This window comes from Canis lupus, chromosome 2 (genome assembly GCF_003254725.2).
Source record: "Canis lupus dingo isolate Sandy chromosome 2, ASM325472v2, whole genome shotgun sequence".
NCBI lineage: Eukaryota > Metazoa > Chordata > Mammalia > Carnivora > Canidae > Canis > Canis lupus.
The window spans coordinates 76,311,833-76,339,033 of NC_064244.1; the positions used below are offsets into that span (position 1 = coordinate 76,311,833).

Below are 27,201 nucleotides of genomic sequence, written 5' to 3' on the forward strand. Positions count from 1 at the left end.
GATCACGCCCTGGGCTGAAGGCGTCGCTAAACCGCTGAGCCACCCGGGCTGCCCCACTTTTGCTGTTTAAACCAGTATATGTATAGTGCTGGAAAACACTGCATTCTGGAAAAATCACAGGATAAAAAAATTAACTAAAAATAACAAGACATATGGGAAAAATAGAACTTAGAGCCAGTCGCCTGCAGTTTCTGAAGCTCTCATTAATTGTATAAACGATTACAATTAGATTCAAAAGTTGTGCAACTTTAAGGACTTTATGCTGAGTGAAATAAGCCACTCACAAAAAGACAAGTACTGTATGGTTCCACTTATATGAGGTAGCTAGACCCATCAAATTCAGAGAGACAAAAAGGAGAATAATGGTTACTGGGAGCTCGGGGGATAGAGCTGGAGGGATTATTGTTTAATAGGTATAAAGTTTCTGTTTTGCAAGACGAAATCTGGAGACGGATGGTGGTGATGGTTGCACAACAGTGTGAACATCCTTAATGCCACTGAACTTGGCACTTAAACATGGTTAAGATGGTACATTGTATGTCTGTGTGTTTTACAACAATTAAACCCAAAAGTTGTGCAAGTTTGTAATCAAAGCAATAATTGGAACCTGGAGAAGAGAGCTCAGTGTGAGTGGAGAGGCTGCCTGGTGAGAAGTGGAAAATCTGGCTGTGGACATAGCGACCCTGCAGATGGACCAGCCCTGGGCGGTGGGGCCACCATTAGGTGAGCCAAGAGCAAGCTGGCCGTTCGTAGTGGCCAGTTATTCCAAGCCGGCCAGGGCCTCTTTGGGGAGGAAGCTCCGGTACAGATGCTCATTTTAAAATATCTTAAAATAGAGCTGACCAGGGACACCTAGCTGGCTCAGTCAGTCAAGCGTCCAACTCTTGGTTTCAGCTCAGGTCATGATCTCAGGGTCATGACATTGAGCCCCACATTGGGCTTCCCGCTCAGCACAGAGTCTGCTTAGGATTCTCTCTCTACTCCTTTCTCTGCCCCTCCTCCCAATAAATAAATTAAGTAAATAGAATCTTATTTTTAAAAATGGAGCTGACCAGCCCAGCTTCCTGTGCATCAGCTGAGCTAAGGGCCTTACCTCCTTTGCTGAAGTTGTCCTTCTGAGTTGCTTTCTCCATGCCTGAGAAAAATCACCTATGGACCAAAGCGCTTACCCTTGATACCACTATCATTCTTGAGTTTACCGGTCGTATAGACTAATCCCATAGAAGCTAATTGGTATTACAGAAGCACGTGTTGAGTAGAACAGACAGTTCTTTTATGATGAGGAGACCACTTTTCAGATGAGACCCCGAAGGATGGAGAGATTCATCCATTAACTCAAGGTTACACAGCTAGCAAGTAAGAGAGATGGAATATGAGCCCGGGCAGTTTGGCTCTGGATGCTACACAGTTTTCCATTACAGGCCTGTCTGGGCTCAGTCTTATCGTCAATAAAATGGGGATTATGGCCCCTACCACGTAGGCCTGTCCTGAGGTCCAACAGAGAGAAGTCCTGTGAGTCATGTGCAGGGGCACCTGGCATGGGGGGGCTTGACGCTCTCCCCGTGTCCCCTTTGTTCCATCCCATCTCCACTGCAAGTTGAAGTCAGAATTCTGTCTACAGCACCTCTGATGGAAGCCAGCCAACCTCGGCTTGACGTCTGCCCAGTGCACTGCCCAGGCGTGGTTCTTTGGAGGCCCAGTGCCACCTACTTGAGAAAAGCTCCCTGGAGGCCCTGACGCGAAGCAGACCAGCTGGAGTCACGCTGTCTCTTCCCTTCCAGGCCTTGGCACCTGCCATCGACTGGCTGCCCTTTCTCAATACCATCTTCTACCCTGTGGAGATCAATGAGTCTGAGCCTATCGTTGTCTACGACAAGGAGTACCTAGGGCAGGTCTCCACCCTCATCAACAACACTGACAAATGGTAAGGGACGGCCAGCGGCCTGGCACCTGCCCTTGGGGTCACACACAGCCCTATCCTTCTTGGGCCAGACAGGGTGAGGGCAGCCGGGGACAGAGTGACTAGGGAGAGTGGGCCCTGGGAGAGGCAGCTGGTTCGGATCCCAGACCCTCCGTTCCCAGAGCTGTAGCCTTGGGCAAGTTTATCCCCCTTTGTCAGGCTCATGCTATCTGTCCTAAGGTGGGGATGGAAATCTACCTACCATGTAGGGATATGAGAACACAGTGAGAGAATGACAGGGAATGGAGCTCAGTAAATGTTGTAGGTGTTATATATGATTTTTTAAATAATTCTAAAGATTTGCTGGGGAGGTTTTAAAAAACTACAAAAAAAAATTAAGATTACCCAGACACTACTGTTGATGCTGTGGGGAGCATATGTGTGTGTTTGTAAAGAGAGAAAGTGTGTTTGTGTGGGGGGTTCTAATACATGGTTCCTTTCGCCCCCATCATTGTGACCACATGTGTAATCTGCTTTTCCCTCAACTTTCATCATAACATTTTCCCCATGTTATCCGCACTCCCTGTGGACCTCATTCTGTGTAGCTATGCAGTAGTCCATCAAGTGTACATATGATTATTTACTCCTTCCCCTATTGTCAGACATTTATTTTTTTAAAGATTTTATTTATTTATTCATGAGAGATACACACACACACACACACATACACACACACAGAGGCAGAGACAGAGGCAGAGGGAGAAGCAGGCTCCATGCAGGGAGCCCGATGTGGGACTCGATCCCAGGTCTCCAGGATCACACCCCGGGCTGAAGGCGGCGCTAAACCGCTGAGCCATCAGCGGGGCTGCCCTATTGTCAGACATTTAGTTGGTTCCACTTTGAGGCTAGTTCACAACAGTGAACGTCTCTTGGTGCTAGGTGACTTCTTTGCAAGGGTGACAACAGCCACAGTGATTCCCTGTGCCCTGACGGAGAGGGCAGTGAGCTCTCTTCCTTGGAGACCTTGGCGTGGTGGCCAGAGCTCCCTTTCCTGCCCCTCCTATTCTTAGGCCCCCTTTCCCATCTCTGGCCTTCTGGCAGGGACATCTCCAGGCTGTGGAAATGGCAGCCTCCTCCCTGCTCCAGCCCAGTAGCACACACCATCCAGGGGGAGTCTCCCTGCGGCTGCTCCGGCTTCCAGACAAAAGGCAGCTATGCGGACAAATGTTTATTGAGGTCTTGTGGCATACAAGTCACTGCACTAGGCACCAAGGGGTTTTCAAAGAAGACCCAGGCTCCACCTTGAAAAGCTAACATTCCAGGGATGCCTGGGTGGCTTAGTGGTTGACTGTTTGCCTTTGACTCAGATCATGATCCCGGGGTTTTGGGGGTTTTGGGATCGAGTCCCCTTATCAGGCTCCCTATGGGGAGCCTGCTTCTCCCTCTGCCTATGTCTCTGCCTCTCTGTGTGCATGTCTCATGAATAAATAAATTGAAAAGAAAAGAAAAGCTGACATTCCCTGTGCTTAGTGAGCAGTAACCCACCAAACTGGGGCAGGTAAGGGTGGGGGGAGAGCCTGCCATCCGAAGGCCAGGTATGAATGCCCCCTAAAGGTCAGTGGGGGAAGTGCTGTGATGCTCCCAGCTTGGGGTGTTCCTGAGTTGTCTCACCTCCTCTTGCCCCAGCCTGCTAAACAACTACATGATCTGGAACCTGGTGCGGAAGACAAGTTCCTTCCTTGATCAGCGCTTTCAGGATGCCGATGAGAAGTTCATGGAAGTCATGTATGGGACCAAGAAGGTGAGCCTGTTACTGCACATTCCCGTTCACATGCTGAGCACCTACTGTGAGCCTGGCCCTGGGTTGGAGGCTTTTGCAACCTTGGTGTCCCCACAGGGCCCTGGAAACTTGTAAGGGAGGTAGAGGGTAGGCAAAGAATCTGATCCAGGACTGGATCCAATCTAGTTGGGGGGTGGACAGAAACTTCCAGAAGGAGATGATTACACTGGGTCTCTAATGAGTAAAGAGGAGTCTTGGTTACCTGGCTGGCTCAGTAGGAAGAGCATGCGACTCTTGATCATGAGTTCGAGCCCCAAGATGGTTGCAGAGATTACTTCAATTTTAAAAACTTTAAAAAAAAAAAAAAGAGGAATCTTAGAGATTTACCTTCTTTACAGCAAAAGATGGCTTCTGTTTTCTCCCAATCGCTTCTCAATGGTAATGATTATAAATAATTTCCTGTAACTCCTATGATCTTGTAACTGAAACTTTCCTGTAACTCCTATCCCCGTGAGGTAGGTGTGATCATCATCCCTGTTTTATACAGGGGACCCCCAGTAATATTGCTCCTTCCCCATAAACACAAAACAGTCAGTATAGCACCTGGACCACACAGGTGTTCACTGCTATTACCTTCCTAGGCCCCAGAACAGGTGGATTCCACCTACCTTCAAATGCCCCCATCATGCCCCCTGAGGGTCTGTTCTTCCAGGGTTCCCAGACCCCTCATTCCCCTCCCGCAGGACTCCACCCCAGACAGGAAGCTCCCTGGCCACTTCCACTTTTTCTCCAGAGGTGGCGGTCCCCCTCTCATTCATGCAGCCAATAGACAGGACATGAGTCCCATGTGGGAACACTGAGACAAGTAAGGTGGGGTCTGTGCCCCAAGAGCCCACATCTGCCATAAGAGGCCCTCCTATGTGCTGATGGGCACAGCATGTCTGGGCCCAGGGAAATGTCCCAGCTAAAGAGCAGTAGAGGCCAGGGTGCTGAGCCCACCCAGCACACTCAGCAACCCCCCGCCCTAGGACAGCAGCTAGCAAGACCCTGGGGGACAAGCAGAGCTGGCTCTAGCCTGCCCCTGCCCCCGTGGCCCTTCCCAGAGTTCAGTGGAATGGACAAAGCCAGATAAGGGCTAGAAGAGAATGACAGGATATGGACTCCTCCCTCCAGTCCTGGAGTTCATCCTGGAAAGAGTTCTCCTTTTCTTTCCTATCCTGATGTACACCCACCTGTGGCAGGAAGGGGACTAAAGGAGAGGGTGGCTGGGGATAAGAGCCTTCTGAGGGCATCACGGGGCCTCAGCCATGAGAGTCACCTGGCCCTGCGGAGAAGGACCAGGGGAAGAGTTGGCTGTCCTGCTCAGTTGACCTGCCTTCCTGCTCCACATGCACCTACCTTGGGCCAGCCCTGGGTGAGCCCATGTCACAGACATGACAAGGCATGGACTCTGTCCCCTGGAGCATTTAGCCGCCCAGGGGACTTTAAACGGGAAAAGTTTGACTAGGACCCAGGATGATAGTTACAGAGACACCTCTGTGGAGCATGCACCTGCATCATTGCTCACCCACCTGAGTGCAGAGGGAGAAACAGGCTCCAGGCAGGGAAGGGCTTCCCAGGGCACCCAGCAAGAAGGCAGCCAAGCTCATATTCAGACCCAGCTCTGGATGACCATGACTTCTTGGCTCTTTCAGCCACTCAATAATGATAATAACAATAATAATAATAAAAGATATTATTATTCGCTGTCTGCCTTTTATAGGCATTATGTCACCAAGTTCCTATAACAGCTCTACGTTAGGAGCTATTATCATCAGCCCATTTTATAGATGAAGAAACCTAGGCTCTGTGAGGGGAAGGGACTTGTTCATAGTCACACAGCTCATAAATGGGGAATGTGTTCTCAATCCCAGCACATCTGATTCCACAGCCACACCTGAGCCCTGCCCCACTCAGCCTGTGCTCCGCAGGAGCCAGAAGTGAAAATTGAGCTTCCTGGTGGTTGCCAGGGACTGGGGACAGGGAGGGGGGGCATGAGGAGTTGTTAAATGCATATGGAGGTTCACATTTGCAAGATGAAAAGTTCTGGAGATTGGTTGCACAGCAGTGAGAATTTGCCTAACATCACTGACTCATACACTTAAAAGAGTTAGAATGGTGGTAAATCTTACGTGTATTTTACCATGATAGGTAGGTAGACAGACAGACAGATAGAGCAAGCAAGCGAGCTTCCCTGGGCCAGGCTCAGAGTGCGGGGTGCTGCTCTAACCAGTGGGATGCTAAGAGCTGGCAGGGAGGCCTTGGCAGAAGCAAGGGCAATTGGGAGACCCCAGAGGTGGCAGGCTGTGGGCAGGGTCACCGTATGCCCCGTGCATGGTGTAAGGAAACAGCACAGAACTTTGGGTCAGAAGATCTGTGTTTGAAATGCTTCTTCTAACCACACAACCTCGGGCAAATCACTCCATTGGAGCAGAGGGCTCAGTCTTCCCAGATGTAAAAAATCAGTAACTCATCCTTGGCCTGGTGACCAGGGGGCTGTCTGGGAATTACATAAAGGGATTCCCCCCAAAGTCTATCCTAAAGGCTAAAGCACCCACCGCCATGTTCTTTATCTGCAAAAAGCAGCACAGGGGGTACCTGCCTCGTGGGGTTATCATGACGATCATATGGGCTAGGGCCACACCTAGTAAACACTCAGCAAGCATGTACTGCTGCAGCCTTGCTGTTTTGGGGTGTCTTTCTCTCTCACTGGGTGCTTTCGATTGAGCCCCTTGAGGGCAAGGCCCATGGCCGATTTGTCTCTAGGTTCCAAGCACATAGCCATAGTCAGGGTGCAGAGGAACTGTCCAGAAGACGCAGGGTATATGAAAGAGAGAAAGAAAGAAGAAAGAAAGAAAGAAAGAAAGAAAGAAAGAAAGAAAGAAAGAAGGAAGGAAGGAAGGAAGGAAGGAAGGAAGGAAGGAAGGAAGGAAGGAAGGAAGGAAGGAAGGAAGGAAGGAAGAAAGAAAGAAAGAAAGAAAGAAAGAAAGAAAGAAAGAAAGAAAGAAAGAAAGAAAGAAAGAAAGAAAGAATGAGTGGGCTCATGCAAAAGCTCTCCTGAGAAGGCAGGAAGACTCAGCTTCTGACTCAGCCATCAGGGCCTAGACCCCACGGAGCCCATGAGTTCGAGGTCCCCTGGTCCTGACCTTCTGCATGGGCAGCCTCAGCCGGGTGTGGGCGCAGCCTGTGTCCAGCTGTAGGTGGGCAGGTTGTGGGAAGGCATCTAAATGGACACATGGGTGGGGAAAGCTTGAAAGAACTTGGGCCTCCAAACAGAAGGAAGGCCAAGATGCCCCTTTACGTCCTTCCCTTAGTCCTGCTTTCACGGAAGACATTTCTTTAGCTGAGGTATAATTTACACACATAAAATGTGCAGTATACACTAAGTACTCAGTCCAGTGAGTTTGGACAAAGGAAATGGCCCACAAAACCCACACCCCACTCAAGGTAGAGACACTCCTGTCACCGGTCCCTCCAGCATCCTGGGAGCAGAAGGTTCCCTGAAGCCCCTCGCCCGACGGTCCCACAGGTGGGTGTGGATGGGCATGGGGGGATTGTACCCCCCCTCGTGTGCTCTTTTGTGTCTGGCTTCTTGTGCTCAGCTCACAGCTGTGAAATTCAACCATGTTGTGTATATCAGTAGTTCACTCCTTCTTGTTGCCAAGTAGTATGCTGTTGTATAAAAATACCACATTTTGTTTATCCGGCTGCCTGTTGGTGGGCATTTGGTTGTTGTCAGTTGGAAAACTGTTCTGGAGCCGGCCACTCTGAGCCTGGTGATTTATGCCACCTGTTCTTTGGGGTCAGGAGGCCACACAAGAGATTTACGGATTGACAGGGCAGGGCCACCCCAGGTGGTCACACAGGGCTTGCCCGGGGCAGGGAAGCCAGCGGGGCCGGAACCCGGAGCCACACTGCATGAGGCTGCACCCAGCAGGGCGCCCGCTTCTGGCTCCGCAGAGGTGTCCTGTGGGCTGGCGGGCTTGTGGGCGACACTGCGAGTGGCCATAACACTCATGCCCTGATACATTCCTGCGCCGGCCCTTCCCCTAGGAGGCTTTCCATGGGGTTGGGTCCTGGCCTTCCGGGGAGGTTTTCCTGTCGTGCGTGGGTAGATGAGGAAATTTCTCAAGTCTTGGCCACCAGGATTCTTAGCTTCCCCCAGGGCAAGGTAGGGGTAGGGGCATGGGGTGCACGGTCAGGCCTGTCAGGCCCCCTCACTCCCCGTGAGACCCTGGGCCGGTGACTTCCCCTTGCTGAGTCTCTGCCTCCTCAGCTGCAAGGCCCACATCCCTGCCTTCCAGGTTCATTTTCATGGCTCGGTGAGACACTGTTCATGACATGCCACGCACGGAGCCTGGCGTTCAGGAAATAGTAGATGGCAGCCATGAGCAATATTCTGTGGCCTCTTGGTCCAGTGCCTAAAATAACTTCCACTGCATCAGAAAAGTCTCCCTGAGGTTCTGGAAGGAAGCACAGGCTTCCAGCTACTGCCTCCCAGACAGACGGGGCTTAGGAAGAAGAAGGATGGGGCCCGGTAACTCCTCTCCCTTGTGTTTCCAGACCTGTCTTCCTCGGTGGAAGTTCTGCGTGAGCGACACAGAGAACAACTTGGGCTTCGCCCTGGGCCCCATGTTTGTCAAAGCGACATTTGCCGAGGACAGCAAGAGCATAGTGAGTGCCTCCCCTCGCACACAGGCCCTGACGGCGCCCCTGCTCCAGCCCCTCCTGAGCTTGGCAGCCCCCACTCTGCTCTGCCCTGGACCTTTCCTGCTCCGGGCCAGGGCCCCAGCCTTAACCCAGAGGTCCTGTTTTCTGAAGCCTTGCGTGCTGTGAGTTCCCCAGGATGGCTACTGTCATTGAGTGCCAGGCACTCTACTGTATTGTCATTAACCCGTTGCGAGGCCGTCTCCACCTCCACCCCCAAGCAGAAGGAAGGGCCCAGCGAGACCCTGTTGGCAGAGCAGTTCTGGCCTAAAGGGTGGCATTTCTCTTACCCTGTGGCGTAACCCCGTGTTGTGGACAGGCGGAGGAACATCACGGCTAGGTGCGTGAAGGCAGCCGGGCCCCAGTTCAGATCCTGGATCCGTGCCTCCTGGTTGGGTGATTTGGGACAGTTTTCTCCCATCACCGTTACCTCGGAAGCAGGGCTGCCCATCCCGCAGTGGGACGGGAAATGAGATGCTACACACAGAGAACACCTGGCACAAAACAAGGGCTTGGTAAATGGCAGCTGTTATATTTTTGTTCCAGTTTTTATTACTGATTTTAATTACATAGATGCTCTCTGCAGTCAAATGTTAACAAACGGAGACTCCTTTCTCTTACGTGACTTACCTGTGAGTGGCTGGTATGGAATCTTTGTCCAGTTCTGTCGGCCATCAGCCCCTCTGCTCTTTCTGCTGCACGACTTCCTTACTCTGCTGTACAACCTTCAGGCTCCGAGTCTGCCTGTGACATTATAACCCTCGAGAACAGCTGCTTGTCTCCAGCCGGAACACCACATTTATGAAACTGCTTATCAGAACTCGGGTGCTCTAGATTTTAAAGCCCATTCCATCAAAAAGAGATCCTGTGGTCCAGTAAGTCTGAAAAAGGCTCTGAATTTTACTCCCTCCAAAAGAATAAAACTTCATGTTACACACTAAAGGCTCTGAAAAGTTCTGCAGAGAGACTTTTTCAGCTTTCCCAAAGCTTATCCTGAGTGTCTGCGGTGCCAAAAGCTCTGTTTATGGAAGTTCCAGTCTTCTCTTGCAGGACTTTAGTGTTCTGGGCACTGAAGAGCCTGAGGCTTTGAGCTGATTCCTGAATTTAGGCTCTGGCCTCCTCCTGCATGGGGTGCGCATCCAGTGCCCAGACCTCACCAGTCAGCTTCTGTCTTCTCAGGCCAGCGAGATAATCCTAGAGATCAAGAAGGCATTCGAGGAAAGCCTGAGCACCCTGAAGTGGATGGATGAAGAGACTCGGAGATCAGCCAAGGAAAAGGTGAGGCTGGCGCGGTGCTGTAAGGGGTGTCTAAGGCTTCCCCTCCAAGAGCTGCAGCCACGGATGGAGGAGGGTGCATGAAGGGAGACCAGTCACATCTGGTGAGCAGTGTTGGTGCTGTCCTGCCTTCGGGGGTGAACATTCCAGCAGGAAGGAGGGTCAGCCGTGAACACATGATTGCATTAATGACTAAAGATAAACTGTGGTGAGTGAGTGATGGGAAAAATGCAAGGAGATGTGACATGTCTAACGGAGAATGAAGGATTTGATATAGTCCAGCAGGCGGCAGCCAGCAAAGGCTTCCCTCAGGAAGTGATGTTTAAGCAGAGACCCAAAGGGTAAGTAGAAGTCAGGCAAGAGAGGAATCTTTCCAGAAAGAGATGTGGAAGCCCATGGTGGGAGGACCTTCCCGTTTCCCTTTGGCCCAGAGCACTGCTGGGTGCTCAGCATCCTCTGTATCTCTCCTATCCAGGCAGACGCTATCTACAACATGATAGGCTACCCCAACTTTATCATGGATCCCAAGGAGCTCGACAAAGTGTTCAATGATGTGAGTGGCTCCCACCCTGCCCCCTTGCATTCCCGCATGTCCCTGGAGGTCCCCCACTTGGGGAAGAGCAGAGGCAGGCTGGGTCCAGCTGGGAAGCTAGAAGTACTTTGACCGTAAAGACATCTCAAGATGCGGTGGCGTGGGGCTGAATCAGGCAAGAGGGAGCTCTTCTCTGCCCCTCGTCCTGGGCTGGAGGAGCCTGCCTCTCTCGAGCCACTGTCAGGGCCCAGCAGTCAGTACCAAGTAGTGCCATGTGCCCTGCCAGATGCTCCATTTAATGGGTGGGAAATAACAGAGGTGAGCAGACCTTAGAAGAGACAGATTGACGCCCCTAAAACAGCAGGAGGTGGAGTGACAAGTGGAGCCCCTCATACTGCCTCTTCCTTCCCCAAGATTGCCTCCTCCTCTCCCCAGGGTCTTCCCCCACCCTCCCAGAGAAACCTGGACCTCATTTGGACCTCAAAATGCTAATGGGGAAGAGAGCATGAATCCCAAATGCACGGTTAAGCTTAATTGAGGCAGCAAACATACTTGATATATTCCTGGTGGTTAGAGCTTTTGGCAGGTCATCCCTGTAAATGGATTATGCTTCTGCCCTGAAAGATAGTTTTATATCTTCTTGTGATTGAAATTTGTGAAATTCAGGCATTTTTGCAATTATAATAACCTCTCATCGTGGCTCTATTTAAAACCTAAGAATATTAAAATTACTTCTGAGAATATGGGCCTGACTCATTCCACAGCCTTTTTCCTTGAGAATAATTTAAGATGCTCCAGGGTGTCACAACACAAGATCCAGAGGCTCCTGGGGACAGCCCAGGCATAGCCCATAGGATCAGAGTCCTGTCCCCAAGGGCCCAGAGTTTTACCAGAGCCCTGATGAGAAGCCAGAAAGCTCTGGAGCAGATCCGAGGGAGAACTTTGTCCCTGAAAAGAGCCAAAAGGCTGAGCTGAGTGCTGAGGAAAGCTTGCAGTGATGCCTGTCCCCTGATGTTTCAGAGATGGATCCCAGCTTGATTCGTGTGCTATGCAGTGTGGTAACTCCTAGCCACTACTGTTTAATTAATTAAAATCTAAGTTAATTAAAATTTAATTTAATTTAAAAGTCACACTAGCCCCATTTGAAATGCTCGGTAGCCATGTGTGGCTGGTGTCTACCACAGTGGATAACACAGGCTTAGAACTAGCCCATCATCACAGAAAGTTCTATCAGACAGAGCTGGACAGACCTCCTGCCTGAGGCTCGGGCTCTGAGGTGGGCCTGTGACCCTGCTGGGTGATGAGTGGCCCCCGTGAAGCTCTTGGTGTGTCCCCACATGGGAGAAGGTGCCAGGCCCCAGCAGGGTCAGGGCCGAGGTGAGAACCCGAGCCCTCCATCCAAGCTTCTGACCTGGGGACCAATCCCCTAACCCCATGGGGTGTCAGCTTCCCTGGGTTTAGAAGGAGGGGTTTGGCTTTGAGGAGCCGAGGCCCTCCCGTCCGGGTGCGCTCTGATCCTGTGACTCTGCTTCCTCTCCAGTACACTGCAGTGCCCGACCTCTACTTCGAAAACGCCATGCGGTTTTTTAACTTCTCCTGGAGGGTCACTGCCGACCAGCTCAGGAAAGCTCCCAACAGAGACCAGTGAGTCCCTGGGCCTGGCTAGGAGGGTTCTGGCTCCCAGCACACAGGGGCGCTCTGGGCAGAGCCTGCCTTTGTCACATATGCACCGTGTGCCAGACATGTAACTGTCAGAAGTGCCATGTGAGGAGTGGGTACCGTTGGTTTCCCACTCTTCAGATGAGAAAGCCATGGGCCGAGGAAGTGTGCCTGGCTAGGAGCTGGGACCTGCCCAGAGCTGTGTGCCCCCTCAGCACCCAGCCTATTGGAGGAATAGCCTGGCCTCATGCCCTTGGCTCCACCACTTCAGCGTTGGGAGCCTCTGCCTCAATTATCTGCAGATAAGATGGGAGGAGCCATGTGACAGTCAAGTATGACTGGGCAGTATCTGGCATAGAGGAGGCCCTCAGCTAGGGAAGATTCCAAATGGGCTCCTGACAGCTGTGCGTCCCAAACCTCACTGCACATCAGGACCCTCAAGGGAGGGTCTTTTTTATTTTTTTAAGATTATATATTTATTTGAGCGAGAGAACAAGTGGAAGAGGCAGAGGGAGAGAGAATCTCAAGCAGACTCTGTGCTGACCATGGAGCCGTCACTGGGGCTCGATCCCACAGATCCCACAACTCTGATTCGTGACCCAGGCCAAAACCAAGAGTTGAAGGCTCATTTACGCGACCCAGGTGCCCCCTGGGGGAAGTTTTTTGAAATACAGCTTCCTCCTGGTCCTCAAAGTTTCTTAAAATAATCTGGAATGAGCCCTGGTGTCTGTCTTTTTTTTTTTTTTTTTTTTTTTTCCTTTTTGAGCAGTCTCCTTGGAAAACTCATATTGTGAGCCGAGCTGTAGCTCTCAAAATAAGCTCTCTGCACGCCTAAAACATTTTGCAGAATAAATCTTAGCCCAAGATGGAAGCAACTTCTCTTTGCTTCTTGCTCCCCCTCGTGGCCAATGGGGGGTTTGACCATCTCTGTTTTCTCTTAAGATCCTGTCTTCCTATCAAGGAACCCCCTCCCCCAAATGTGCGGGAAGTGTTTTTTTTATCCCCAGAATCTGGCACAGGTACTGCCACAAGGTTCTGAATTTATCTGAAGTCTTTTAATTTAGCTTAAACTTTTTCATTTAAATTCTGCTTCCTGGGATCACCTGCGTGGCTCAGTCGGGTCTGCCTTCGGCTCAAGTTATGATCTTGGGGTCCTGGGATCCAGCCCTGGGTTATCTCAGGGTCCTGGGATTGAACCCAATGTCAGCATAGGGGCTCCCTGCTCAGCAGGGAATCTGCTTCTCCCTCTGCCTCTCCCCTTACCCCTGCTTATGTTCATTCTGTCTATCTCTCTCTCTCAAATAAATAAATAAAAATCCTTTTTAAAATAAAAAAATAAATTCTGCCTCCCGCCCATTAATGTAGTCATGATTATTTGAATATAAATATGATCTTTTCGATTTCTATCTTCCCATGGCTTCAGGTACCCCACAACACGTCTCTGTGGGGCTCACCCGGAGGAGACAGTGACTAAGCACTTAGAAAAAACATCCTTTCTGGGATCCCTGGGTGGCGCAGCAGTTTAGCACCTGCCTTTGGCCCAGGGCGCGATCCTGGAGACCCGGGATCGAATCCCACATCGGGCTTCCGGTGCATGGAGCCTGCTTCTCCCTCTGCCTGTGTCTCTGCCTCTCTCTCTCTCTCTGTGACTATCATAAGAAAAAAAAAAAAAACATCCTTTCTGTCTCACTCCTCTCCTCACTGACCTTCCCCTCTACATCAGAAAGAAATATCAAGTGGACAAATGTTTCTACCATCAGGATCCCTTCAACATTCTTTATTATTTTATTTTATTTTATTTTTATTTTATTTATTTAACTAATCTTTGCATTCAATGTGGGGCTTGAACTCACAACACTAAGTTCAAGAATCACATGCTCTTCCAACTGAGCCAGCCAGGCTCCCCCTTCAACACTGTTGAAAAGTTATTTGACCTCAAAGAGTCTTTTTGTGTATGGAGATTGTATGAATTTAGTGTAAATTTTATGAAAAACAACCATTTTTTAAAAGTTTAGTGAGAAAAGGGTATTTTACTTTTTGCATATTTCTTTAATATCTGGCTTTTTTTTTATAAGGCTTTACTTATTCATGAGAGACACAGAGAGAGGCAGAGACACAGGCAGAGGGAGAAGCTCCCTATAGGGAGCCCGATGCAGGGCTGGATCCCAGGACCCTATGATCACAACCTGAGCCAAAGGCAGAAGCTCAGCCACTAAGCCACCCAGGTGCCCCTAATATCTGATAATAGAAGATATCTGGAGTCTCATATCTGCTTCTGTGTTCAATCTGTTGCAGTATATTATTTTGAAATATATAAAGAAAATCTAGGGGCTCCTGATGGCTTAGTCAGTTAAGCATCCAACTTTTGATTTCAGTCCAGGTCATGATCTCAGGGTTATGAAATCAAGTCTGCATCAGGCTCCAGGCTAGGTATGGAGCCTGCTTAAGATTCTCTCTCAGGACCGCCTGGGACGCTCAGTTGGTTAAGCACCTGACTCTTGATTTCGGCTCAGGTCATGATCTCAGGGTCATGGGATCAAGACCTCTGTCAGGCTCCATGCTCAGCAGAGAGTCTGCTTGAGATTCTCATTCTCTCTCTCTCCCCTCCCTTTCCCCTTTCCCCTCTCTCCCCCTTTCTTTACCCCATTCTCTCTCTCAAATAATAAATCTTTTTTTTTTTTAAAGATTCTCTCACCCCTCTTCAGCCACTCCCCATGGCAAAATGAAAATCCAGCCTCATGCAGATATGAAAATGGAAAAGGAAGGGATGATTTAGTAGCTTTTTCTGATACTGTGTACATTCTTCATTGATACTGCACCGAAACTCAGCACGTAATTTATTAAAGGTTAATCACACTACAGAACCTGAACCCCTAGCCATGAACTCTTCATACAGAGAGAGAGGCAGAGACAGACAGAGGGAGAAGCAGACTCCTCATAGGGAGCCCGATGTGGGACTCAATCCTGGGACCGGGATCATGCACTGAGCCAAAGGCAGACACTGAACTGCTGAGCCACCCAGGTGTCCCTGTCTCGCACTTTAAATGGATCATTGACCCAGCCATGATTTGTAACATTATGCATTGGTCATTTGAGAAACAATAGCTTGCTGACTTTTATACAACCTCTAAATAGTGACATTTTCATTATACAATATCCAAAAAAATCCGCCTTTGTTCATATCACTGTTGATCTCCTGAGAAGTCTTTTAAGTATCAGGAAGCTGTCAGGGCACCTGGGTGGCTCAGTCGGTTAAGTATCTGACTTTAGTTCAGCTCATGATCTTGGAGTCCTGGGGTCAAACTCCATGTCAGGCTCCCTGAACAGGAAGGAGCCTGCTTCTCCCTCTCCCTCTGCTGCTCCCCGTGCTTGTGCTCGCTCTCTCTCTCTCTCTCTCTCTCTCTTTAATAAATAAAATATTTTATTTATTTATTTATTTTTTTATTTATGATAGTCACAGAGAGAGAGAGAGAGAGGCAGAGACACAGGCAGAGGGAGAAGCAGGCTCCATGCACCGGAACCCGACGTGGGATTCGATCCTGGGTCTCCAGGATCGCGCCCTGGGCCAAAGGCAGGTGCCAAACCGCTGCACCACCCAGGGATCCCTAATAAATAAAATCTTAAAAAAAAAACCCACACAATATCAGGAAGCTGTCACGTTTATGGTGACCTCTTGCAAGTTCTTGTAATTAATTTTACTAATTAATTTACTAATTAATTAATTTTGCTTGAAACTTTATAGATTTTTGAATTTTTCATTTTTTTTTAAGATCTTATTTATTTGAGAGAGAGCACAAGCAGGGGAGGGGCAGAGGGAGAGGGAGAAGCAGACTCCCTGCTGAACACAGAGCCCAACACGGAGCTCGATCCCAGGACTCCCGAGAGATCATGACCTGAGCTGAAGGCAGATGCTTAACCAACTGAGCCACCCAAGTGCCCCTATTCTTATTTTTTAAGTAACCTCGATGTCCATTGTGGGGCTTGAACTCACAACCCTGAGATCAAGAATCATGTGCTCTAACAGCTGAACCAGCCAAACACCCCCGAAATTTTTTTTTAAACCTTGACTTTTTGTCACAGGCAACAAATGACGGCAGTTGTTTCCCTTGAGGTGATAAGCTCACTTCATTTTCAGGAAGATGTCTGCCAAATACCCAAGTCTGAAATGCTAGTTTGCCAGTCATCCTCACAAGTACAAATGGGGTCCTGTGAGAAAAGCACAGGTGCTTATGTGGACTTCCCATCTGGTCACACCAAATATCAAAAGATTTTTACTCCATTTCGAGTCCCATATTGGGTGTGGTGATTACTTAAATAAATAAAACTTAAAAAAAAATTAAGTAATCATGCTACTTCATCAACAGTGTTCCTAAGTGAAATGGGTTTATCTCTCCTGGTGAGGAACACGGTGACTGGAATGACGGGTGCCCCTACTTGATTCACGCGTAGGCTCCAAGGCTTATGAACCATTGCTTTCACACCATCAGGGCACATGTCAACAAGGTGGAACAGACAAATAATGTCTTAATATTATTACTGAAGACAGTTTTGACCTCACAGACCCCCTAGAAGGGAATTAGGGACCCTACCAGGTGTCCACAGACCACACTTTGAGAACTACCTGGCAGCAGTGGCCTTTCAGTATGTAATGGTTCTTTGTAAGAACCTTCTTGTTCCACTACGTGTGTGATATCAGATCGAATTGATACCTTTACCTTTTATCGAATTGATACACGTGGGTGTTTTCTGGTTTTCCCCTCAAAAACAGTGCTGCTAAAGGTGTCCTTGTGCCTGTGTGCACTTGAGGCTGGGTTAAGGCCCTTGACACCTGCCAGATGGGCTGACCCCACTTGCCTCCCTACCCACTGTGCCCGAACTTTCATGTGTGTGTTACTTGCAGGTGGAGCATGACCCCCCCCATGGTGAATGCCTACTACTCGCCCACCAAGAATGAGATTGTGTTTCCTGCCGGGATCCTGCAGGCGCCGTTCTATACCCGCTCCTCACCCAAGTAGGATGCTTGTGGTGCTCCCACCCTGTCTCCTTCCCCCACCCCTCCATGGACACCCAGCCCAGCCCTGTGGCCCACGGCTGACCACACAAGCCAGCCAGTCTCACTGAGTGCTTCTGGTCCCGCTAGCCAAGGAAGCTTGGGACTTTCGGTGATGTTGCAAAGAAAACAACATCCTCACTCCTTGTGCTTCCCTCCAGGGGTGCCTGGGATCCAGAAGCCCCTGCACAGTGGGAGCTTGGGGGCGTGTCACCTGAAGTCAGGTGCCTTATCTAGAGGAATGCCCCTCTAGTGGTGTTTTAGAGCAGTCACAGCTTGGGAGGGCAGGGGTGCAAAGTGTGAGAGCAAGGTCTCAGAAAGGAAAGGCACATGGCCCTGGGTTTGAATCCCAGGTCTGCTCTTTACTGACTGTGTGGCCTTTGGGCAAAGTGATCGAACCATTCCAAGTCTCAGTTTGCTTATCTTTAGAGTCCATCACTAATGCCAAACTCTTTTGAGGTGACCAGAGAGGATAGTAAAGTTCAGTGGAGCATCTAGCACAGTGCTTGGCACCCGGTGGATACAGGCTGACTACAGCCTGCTTGCTCAGCCTCTGACTAGCCTCCAGGGCTTAGCTGGAGGCTCAGGCTGTGGCTACGTCTCCACAGAGCCCCATGGGACCCTGCTGTGTCTCCAGACCCAGGAAGCGGCATCACCCTCACCTTTGTGTCCTCCCCTCCAGGGCCTTAAACTTTGGTGGCATTGGTGTTGTCGTGGGCCATGAGCTGACTCATGCTTTTGATGATCAAGGTACGACTTCCTGGGGTCCCCTTCAGAGAGGGAGCATCGAAGCCTGGCCCCGCTGCTTCTGCTTTGCTCTTGTTACTTCCAAAAGTCTGGAGACAAATGGATCTGGGTTCCATTCTGGCTCTGCCTTCTGCTGATTGAATGAACTTTAACAAGTCCTGTCATTTCTCATCCTTGTCTGTAAAATGGTCATGATGATTGCAGCCTCGTGTGGTGATTGTGGGGACTGTGTCAGACACAGGAGGTTGCTGGAAGGTGTCCCCTACTCAGAAGTGGGTGTTAGGAGTCAGAAGGGAGCTCACATTTCTCCAGCGCTCTGGAGACTTCTCTGGGCCAACTGCCATCAGAAGAGTTGAGGTCACTTTCCTCCTCATCAAAACATCCAGAATTCTCATTCCCTCCTACCTTGGGGACCCCAAGGCCAAGAAGGAGGAGGTGGGACCTTAGAGGCTGGGGCCTGTCCTGTGATCCCAGTGCTGCTGACTCTATTTCCCCCTTCCCAGGCTCAGGGTCCCAGGCCCTCAGCCAGCCCTGACAATGAATCCAGCTCCACCAACACCGTAGACACTCTGAGCCTTTCCCCACATCACCTTCCTCCATCTTCTCTCCCCCACCCACCACCCAGCCAGCCTGGCTCATTCTCCCAGCAACTCTGGCCCCCAAACCAGCATCATGTCTCCAGTGGTGCTAGGGAGCCGGGGGATGGGCCGGTGGCTCCACCTCGGCCTCCTCCTCCCCTTCTCGCCCTTGACCCTATGCTTCCCTCTGACCCCACAGGACGAGAGTATGACAAGGATGGGAACCTTCGGCCCTGGTGGAAGAACTCATCCGTGGAGGCTTTCAAGCAGCAGACGGAGTGCATGGTGGAGCAGTACGGCAACTACAGTGTGAACGGGGAGCCTGTGAACGGCCGGCACACGCTGGGGGAGAACATCGCCGACAACGGGGGCCTCAAGGCGGCCTATCGGGTAAGCCTTCACCGCCCCCCACTGCCCCCCCCACCCCCCCACCCCCCCCCCACCCCCACCCCCGTCTGGGTCTGTGCTGGGGCCTCCTGGGATGTGGAGGCAGGGGAGGGGGCGGGGAGGAAGGGCCTGTCCAGTCCAGACAAGCTGGGACAAGCTGCAGCCACTCCTTTCTGCCTCCTCATCTGCGACTGGGTGGTAGCAGCCTGACACGGGGCCCTGCAGAAACCTCCGCACAGAGCGTGGAGCCACCTGACCGCCTGCCTGTTCCTATCCTTGCGGGGATAGGTGTCACCCATCCAGGCAGCAGCAGACCCAGGAGGGGAGGGAGGGTTGATGGTCATGGAGTCGGTTCCGGGTTCAAGTTCTGGTTCCGGGTTCAAGTTCTGATTCTGGAGCCTCCTTGGGCTGCAGTGAGCTTGGCCATGAATACCTACTCCAGCATCCGTGGGGTGTCGGAAGGGCGACAGACAACTTGGGCACAGGACCTGGTCCAGGGAGATGCTCAGAAAGGTTAGCTGAGTGGGAAGGGAGAGAGGAGAGGCCACAGGAAGAGGAGGAGGTGTCTATCAGACAGCAGGACAGAGCCACCTCCTCATCGTGATGAGAACAGAAATACTATAAGGTACCAGGTCTTGAGGCCTTATTATGTGCCAGGTTCTGCTCAGCACCCCACAACTTTACCATTAGGTATACAAGCTCCACTTAACAGGTGAGGAAACTGAGCCCAGAAACACTGGGCCAGCCCGTGCCTAAACAAATAAGATAATTTCAGGTGCTGACAAGACAAAGAATATAAAATATGAAATAGAGCAAAGTAATGCAGAACAAGGGGAGCGGTGGTCAGGATAGGCCCTCTGGAGGGAGTGACATTTAAATTGACACTTGGATGATGAGGAAGAAGCTGGTCTTCCTGTCTTTGACCGTGCAGCCTGTGTCCACGGGTGAAGTGGAGGGAGGGAATGTTGGAAGAGTGGCTGGGGCCAGAGCTCACAGGGCCTCTGTCGGCTGATCAAGGAGCTTAGGTTTTGTTCTGTATAATGGGAGCTGCCACAGGATTTTTAAATAGAAGAATGACATCCTCTATTTTATCCCTTAAAACCAGGATCAGCAGGGGTGACTGGCTAGCTCAGTCTGAGGAACGTGCAGCTCTTGATCTCAGGGTCATGAGTTTGAGCCCCATGGTGGGGTGTAGAGATTACTTAAATAAATAAAACTTCAAAAAAACAAAAAACCACGGGTTAGGAAACCTACACCCTATGGGCCAAAACCAGCCCTCAGCCTGTTTTTGTGAATAAAATTGTAGGGGGGCCCCTCCAGGCCCATTGGCTGCCATTGTCCACGGCTGCTTTCACACCACAAAGGCAGAACTGAGCAGTTGCACCAACACCATTTGGCCTCCAAAGCTAAAAATATTTACTCTCAGGCCCTTTGCAGAAAAGTCTGCCAACCTTGCTTTATGAGGATGACTTAAGATGTTGTGTTGAGAAGGGATTGGAATTGGACCAGCTCGAGTCAAGGAGTCTAGTTAGCAAGCTGTTGTGAGATTGTCCAGGCAAGAGAAGGGGCAAAGCCATGGCAAGGGTGAGAAGTGGCCAGATTTAGGTGGTTTGGATAATTGAACGAGAAGTTCAGGGCTGCCTGGCTGCCTCAGTCGGAAGAGCGTGTGATTCTTGGTCTTGGGGTCATGAGTTTTTATTTACTTAAAAAATAAAATCTTCGGGGATCCCTGGGTGGCTCAGCGGTTTAGCGCCTGCCTTTGGCCCAGGGCGCGATCCTGGAGTCCTCGGGATCGAGTCCCACGTCAGGCTCCCTGCATGGAGCCTGCTTCTCCCTCCTCCTGTGTCTCTGCCTCTCTCTCTCTCTCTCTCTCTCTCTCTCTCTGTCTATCATAAATAAATAAATAAGTCTTTAAAAAAAACTCTTAAAAAATAAAATAAATTTTTTAATATTTTATTTATTTATTCGTGAGAGACATACACAGAGAGAAAGAGAGAGAGAGAGAGGCAGAGACAGGCAGAGGGAGGAGCAGGCTCCATGCAGGGAGCCTGACGTGGGACTCGATCTCAGGTCTCCAGGATCACACCCTGGACTGAAGGCGGCGTTAAACCGCTGAGCCACCCGGGCTGCCCCAAAATAAAATCTTTTTAAAAAGAAAAGAAAGAAATAGAAGCTCAAAAAAGAACTCTGAGGTTGGGGCCCAAGGAACTAGGTGCCATTTACTGCGGTGGGAAAGTGTGTGTGTACGTAACCCCTCTCCCCGCTTCTGTCTGTAGTGTGTTAAGTCTGGATGCATCTTGGAAATCCAATTGAAGCCACTGAATACACAAATCAGGGAAGAGGCTGGAGCTAGAAGTATGCACTTGAGAGCCATGGCCACGTAGATTATTTTTAAGGCCCTTTGGAATGAGTGCAAGTGAAGATTGTTTCTCTGGGCTGAGCAGGGCCCAGACTCCCCAAAACGAGTCGCTGCCCCAACAGGGTAGAGCTTGCCGAGATCTCCTGCATTGGCTCCCCATTGCCGCCCTGTTTGCTCCTGTGTCATGGGAGCCCCTGACCTTTGCTTTCTCTCCCCCAGGCCTACCAGAACTGGATAAAGAAGAACGGGGCTGAGCAGACGTTGCCCACCCTGGGCCTCACCAATAACCAGCTCTTCTTCCTGGGCTTTGCACAGGTGAGTTCATTATAGGAAAATATGCCAAACCCAGGCACATTCTGCAGGAGCTCTGAGAGCCAAAAGGCAAGTTCCCCCAACTGAGAACCTTCTAGCTCATTGGATTGTTCATAGGGCATCTACTCTGTAAGAAGGCGAGCTTCCTGCCAGTAGAGAAATCCCATTAAGGACCACAAATGCCATTGAAAGGTTTCCCGTATCAGTTAGATGGGAGGACGAGTGGGTCCTAAGGGCCCTTCTGGTTCAGGGGTTCTAGAAATCTCCTAAACTGAAGATGCCCCAGGATGTCCTTTGAGTTGGCATTAATGTATAGTTTTCTGTTGGTGCCCAGAGCCACCAGGCCACTAGATAGTTTTTGTTCTGTCCAGGAAGTGAGTGACCTGGACTCAGGTCAAAGTTTTCAGACTGGATTTTAGGCAGAATCCTTTGTTCAGATGAAGTCTAATGCAGAGGCCCAGGCCAGACAAAGGTGACTGCAGTAGGGGAATGCCGGGGTGGGGGCATACCAGCCCCCGGTTTCTTCCCTACCCACCTAGTAGCCCCCCCTGACTCCCAGGGGTCTCAGAACCGGGTGGGGGCTCATTCTCCTGCTGTTGTGGATGGAGGGGGCAGTCTGCTGGTCTCGGGGCCCCACAGTGACTCAGCTTCTCCCTTGTTGCCTCACAAAGGTCTGGTGCTCTGTCCGCACGCCTGAGAGCTCCCATGAAGGCCTCATCACCGATCCTCACAGCCCCTCCCGCTTCCGGGTCATTGGCTCCGTCTCTAACTCCAAGGAGTTCTCAGAACACTTCCACTGCCCCCCTGGCTCACCCATGAACCCTCATCACAAGTGTGAAGTCTGGTGAGGGTGGAAACACCTCGAGCCAAGACAGGATGAGCCCCCCGGTGGGGCCCACAAAGCCGCCTTTCCATCCAGCACCCGGGGTGTCGCCCCACACCCTGGCCACCCAGGGCCCCCCTACCCTGCACTGGAGGGTTTCCAGCCGGAACTGAGCCTATGATGTGGGTTCTCAACATAATCTGACGTTTGATCCCCTGTGAAGACTCTGTCATCCCAGGCACGTGTGCGTCAACTCTCACGGGCATTTGGGGGTCAGACTGGTTGCCTACCAGGCCCGGGCCCCCTACTGACAAGGGCAGTGGGACACAGCCCCCCGCCCACATCCAGCGCCAGAAACACCACAAATACCACTGTGTCAAATGCTTTAAAGATATATTTTTGGGGAAACTATTTTTTAAACATTGTGGAATACACTGGAAATCTTCAGGGAAATGATGCATTTAAAACACTTTTTTTTTTTTTTTAAGGAAAGGATTGGTATATTTATTATATTCTGTTTTTCTACATAACCTGTGGATAAGGGAAGCCCCACTGGTTCTCCTGTCCCTTCCTCCCTCGCTGTGAGGTGGCCCGAGGACGTCCCCCCGCTGAGCACGTCCCCCAGGGGAGAGCTGCCCCGGCGCTTGGCCCTTGCCCTGGCAGCCGCTGTCTGGGGAAGAGCGGGGCGGGGGCGGCCCACAGGGGGCAGCTCGCGGACCCTGCCCCTCGGAGCCGGCCGCCTCTGTCCCCAGAGCCCGGCAGCGGGAACCCCACCAAGGACGGGCTGGTCCCCAAAGTCGCAGCAGGAAATCGATGGCTGTCGCAGGAGGCGGCCGGGTGGTGGCCTTCAAGCCCGGCCCCGGGGCCCTAGAGCGCTCCAGCTGCACGGCAGGAGCCCCGAGAGACCTGGTGGCCTCGCTGGCCTCCTCCTGGCCTCTCCCGCCCGGGGTCTGCCTTGCTGACCCCCTTGCCCCGGGAAGGAGGAAGGCGAACGCCACTGTCCTGTCCCGCAGCGCCCGGCCCGGCTCGAGCTGGGTCCCCGCCTGGGGGGCTCCCGGCCCGCGGCCGCCCCCCCTTCAGTGCCTTATCTGAGGCCGCCCTTGCCTCCTCAGTGAAGCCTTCAGGCGTCCGCCCGCAGTGCCAGGCCACCGTGCAGGACCCCGCCCCGCCCCTGGGGTGCACTGAGACAATCCTCGTAGTTAGATGGACTCCCCGGTGGAGGGTTGCAGCCCGGAAGGCGCCGAGGGAAGGCCCCCCACGGCCCTGTCTAGCCCGTGGCCGCAGGCGCCTGTGAGTGAGGCCCGCGCTCCCTCAGGCACTCGCCCCGCTGCTGGCAGCCTCCGGGATGGGCCTGAGGCGGGCTGGGCTCCAGGCGACCCGCCTCACAAGCAGCAGGCCTGGTAGCTCTTCAGAGGAGTGGGACCGGGAGCCAGAGAAGTCTCTAGAGTCGGGCTGCCACGCGCACCTTGGCGCCCCGAGGTAGGCTTCCCGGGGCCCCTCCGTGTACCCCCCGCCGCCCTCCTCCGGGCCTTCCCCGCGAGGGCCGCGGGCCTCAGAGTGTCCCCGGCACCGTGGACCGCAAGTCCCCTGGCTGGAAGCAAGTGTCCCTGGCTGTGGCTCGGCCAGAGGGGCTGCGGACTGCAGTGATGTCTTCAGGCGTCCTGAGAAAGCGGGGGGCTGGGGGCAGGGCTCGGGCCCAGGGATGGGCCTGCTCCTCCAGAGCTTGAAGGCTGAGAGGCCCCTCCCGTCGGCCGGGAGCCCCAGGGCCGGCTTCTCGGTGCGCCTGGACGTGGGGTGTGGAGCTGGGAATCTATTTTTTGTATTATTATGTTTTGTGCTACTGTAGTTTGGGTGTGGCACTATCGTAACTCAAATAAAGTCCTTGTACCGAGTGGCACGTGACCGCGTGTGTGCCCGGGGCGGGGCGGTGTGCGTCCTGTGGTCCTGTGGGCTGCGGGAGGGCCAGGGCCCGGGCAGAGCTTCCCATCCCAGCCCCCGGGCTAGCTGTCTCCTCCCCCTCCCCGGGGCAGTGGCCTTGGACCCTGACAGATGCTGGAAGGTTACTCAGTGCTGGTGCCCATCGGGCCATTCTTCCTTCAGCAATAGATCGAGTGAGCACTCCCTGCTGGGGAGAATGATACGTGCCACCCTGTCCCCAAAGGGCATCCTGGTAAAAATTATTTTTCCATGATCTCGGAGCAAAGGGTGTCAGCAGTGGGTTTCCAGGCCTCAGATGCTTGGCAGGGCACACAGGAGTAGGTAAATTCAAAGAAGTTCAAGGAAAAGTGTCTGACATGCACTCACGCCTCCCCTTGGGTTTTGCATATGCTCTTCCCTCTGCCTAGAATGTTCTTCTCTGACTTCTCCGCCTGATAAACTCCTACCCATCCTTCAATGCCTAGCTTAGCATTACCTCTTCTAGGAAGCCCTCCCTGACCTCCAATCAGGTACGAAGACACAGGCTTCCCTCTCTTACCAGAGTTTTTCAGTGCCAGGGCTACCATAACAAGTCTCACGAACTTGGTGGCCTACACAGCAAAAATTTATTGTCTCACAGTTCTGGAGGCTAGAGTCCAAGATCAAGGTGTCAACAAAGTCGATTCCTTCTGAGGGATGTGAGGAAGAATCTATTCCAGGCATCTGGCCTAGCTTTTGGTGGCTTGCTGGCCATCTCTGGCACTCCTTGGCTTGTAGAAGCATCAGCGATGTCTGCCTTCATCTTCATGTGGTGTTCTCCCGGTGTGCACATCTGGTATGTGTCTGAATTTCCCCCGTCCCTCTTTTATAAGGACATCAATCATGTTGGATCAGGGCCCACCCTCATGACCTCATTTTAACTAATGACATCTGCAGCAATCCTATAAGGTCATATTCTGAGGTCCTGGAGGTTACAACTTCAACATATGAATTTGAGGAGACACAATTCAACCTGTAACACAGAGGTTCCAATATCTAGGCTGTGAAAAGGCCTGTATCATGTCTAGCAGCCCAGCCTGGCAAAAACCAGCCATGGAGTAGGGCTCAGTGACTGCTAGATAAGTGGCTGGGTGGGTGAATGGGTGGACAAGTAGATGAGTGGGTGGTAGGTGGGTGGATGGGTACATAGGTGAATGGATGGATGGATGGATAGATAGGTGGGTGAATAGAAGGGTGGATAGGCAGATAAGTGAATAAATGGAAGGATGGCTGAATGGACAGATAGCAATAAATTATGTGTTCTCAAGGGAGCCATTCCCAAATATACCAATGCCAGAGAGAATGAGCTCAGTGGGCTGGGGTAACCTGGAAAAACTTTCTGGAGGGAAGAGATTTTAGCTGAGCCTTGACTAAAGGGGGAGAATTGGGGTTCATACTCTGAACTGAACAGAGTGATGACCTGAGCAAGCACCTATTCAAAGGGCAAAACTCCTCACCCTGCCTTGCTTGAAAAGGAGTAGTACATCATTTCTCAGTTTCTCCAGATGTAAAATGGACATTTATCTCTTTCTTCTCTTTGTTGTGACCCACAAATATTGGGGAGATATGAGGATGCTTAAGAACAGTGATGCACTCTAAACCCCTCAGAACACCCACACTACATGTGTGCATGAGCCCATAGCCCAGTATTTCTCACTCGGGCAGCTCAACTTCATCCCCTCCAACTAACTGTCCTCGGGAGAGCAGCCTATTTAAAGATCACATCACTCCCCTTCACCAGCTCCCCACTGCACTTATCTCCCCTAGGACCTCGACTCTGCCCTAACTGCCCCCAGTGGACCTTCCCCTTGCCACCTTGAACCTCCTTTTTGCACCTTACACAGTCCCTGCCTGCTTTTTAGATTGGAATGTCTTCTAGACACCCTTGCCAATGAATGAATGAATGAATACATGGCTTTTTTCTTAAAGCTTCCACATACTGTGTGCCTACTGCAAATCAGACTTGTGCTGGGTGCTCACACATCCTCTTCCTGAATGCTTACAGCAGTTTTTGGAGACAGCTACTTTATCACCCAGGTCAGAGGGGAACAGTGGGCAGAGCTGGGTTCTGAACCCAGGCTGCTAGCCACGAGCTGCTTGGGAAAACATGAGAAGCTCCCACAGAACAGTGATGTTCCTGGGGGCCACACACACACACACACACACACACACACTGAGATATATCAGAGAGAGACACCATTTTTCCCTGCATTTTTCCCTCTTCCTGATGTTCCCCTTTTCCCAATGACCAAATGAACAGGCCCCTACCTCTCCCTTGCTCTGAGCCTTGGAGTCACAACCAGGAATTAAAACCTCAGCCAAAAAAGGGAAAAAAAAAAAAAAAAAAAAAAACCAGCCAGACCCTTTAGGGGTTTACCTACAGCTGACATGCAAATATATGCCAGCTGCCACTAGAGCACAAGCAGAAACTATACAGGAGTTTTAGTAATAAGTGTGTAATGTAAGCAAAGGGGTCCAGCAAATGTTCTCTGGAAGAGTTGAGAAACTGCAAAAGGAAGGCACCAGAGAAGATATTAAAGAATCTAGGACAATAATAAACCCAATTTGAAATGGTCAAGACCTTTGCAGAGAGAACTATAACACTTTACCCAAGAACATATAAGAAGACCTGCATAAACGCATGACAGCCCTGGTCATGAATGGAAAGGTTCACTGTAATTCAAGGTATTGATTTTTCCCCAAGTTAATCTGTAATTTCAGTGTCCTCGCAACCAGAGTTCCAAGACATGTTCTCATTGAACTTGATAAGCTGATTCACAAGGAGGAGAAAATGCACCATGGCCAAGATGATTTTGAGGGAGCCAGCCCTATCAGAATCTAAAGCTGTGGTAAATAATATAGTGTGGGGTTGGTGTCAAGAGAGAGGAATTGAACAACTGGAATTTCTAGAGAGCCAGAAACAATTCTGTGTATAGGGGATGCGTGGGTAGGACAAAGGAAGCCCTTTAAATCAGCTGAGAAATTGATAAGCCATGAAACAAATGGTGGTAGGATATCCACTTGGGAAAAAATGGATCTAGACCTCTCCTCCCTCATAGTTCTCACACATGTTACAGCAATAAATATACCAGAGACC

General features: G+C 51.2%; 1 protein-coding gene across 3 annotated transcripts in view; it reads left to right on the forward strand.

Moving 5' to 3' along the window:
• Positions 1 to 24,040, forward strand: part of ECE1 (endothelin converting enzyme 1) — a 115,530-nt gene extending 91,490 nt beyond the window's left edge. For all 3 annotated transcript variants that reach the window (XM_025448247.3, XM_025448246.3, XM_025448245.3), the window contains 11 exons: positions 1,782 to 1,924; positions 3,587 to 3,701; positions 8,283 to 8,393; positions 9,606 to 9,704; positions 10,177 to 10,254; positions 11,774 to 11,877; positions 16,793 to 16,903; positions 17,625 to 17,692; positions 18,467 to 18,657; positions 21,233 to 21,328; positions 21,997 to 24,040. In XM_025448247.3, coding sequence (XP_025304032.3) covers positions 1,782 to 1,924; positions 3,587 to 3,701; positions 8,283 to 8,393; positions 9,606 to 9,704; positions 10,177 to 10,254; positions 11,774 to 11,877; positions 16,793 to 16,903; positions 17,625 to 17,692; positions 18,467 to 18,657; positions 21,233 to 21,328; positions 21,997 to 22,173 — 1,293 coding nt within the window. In that variant the 3' untranslated portion in view covers positions 22,174 to 24,040. The remainder of the gene's footprint in view (positions 1 to 1,781; positions 1,925 to 3,586; positions 3,702 to 8,282; positions 8,394 to 9,605; positions 9,705 to 10,176; positions 10,255 to 11,773; positions 11,878 to 16,792; positions 16,904 to 17,624; positions 17,693 to 18,466; positions 18,658 to 21,232; positions 21,329 to 21,996) is intronic.
• The last annotated feature ends 3,161 nt before the right edge of the window (positions 24,041 to 27,201 follow it).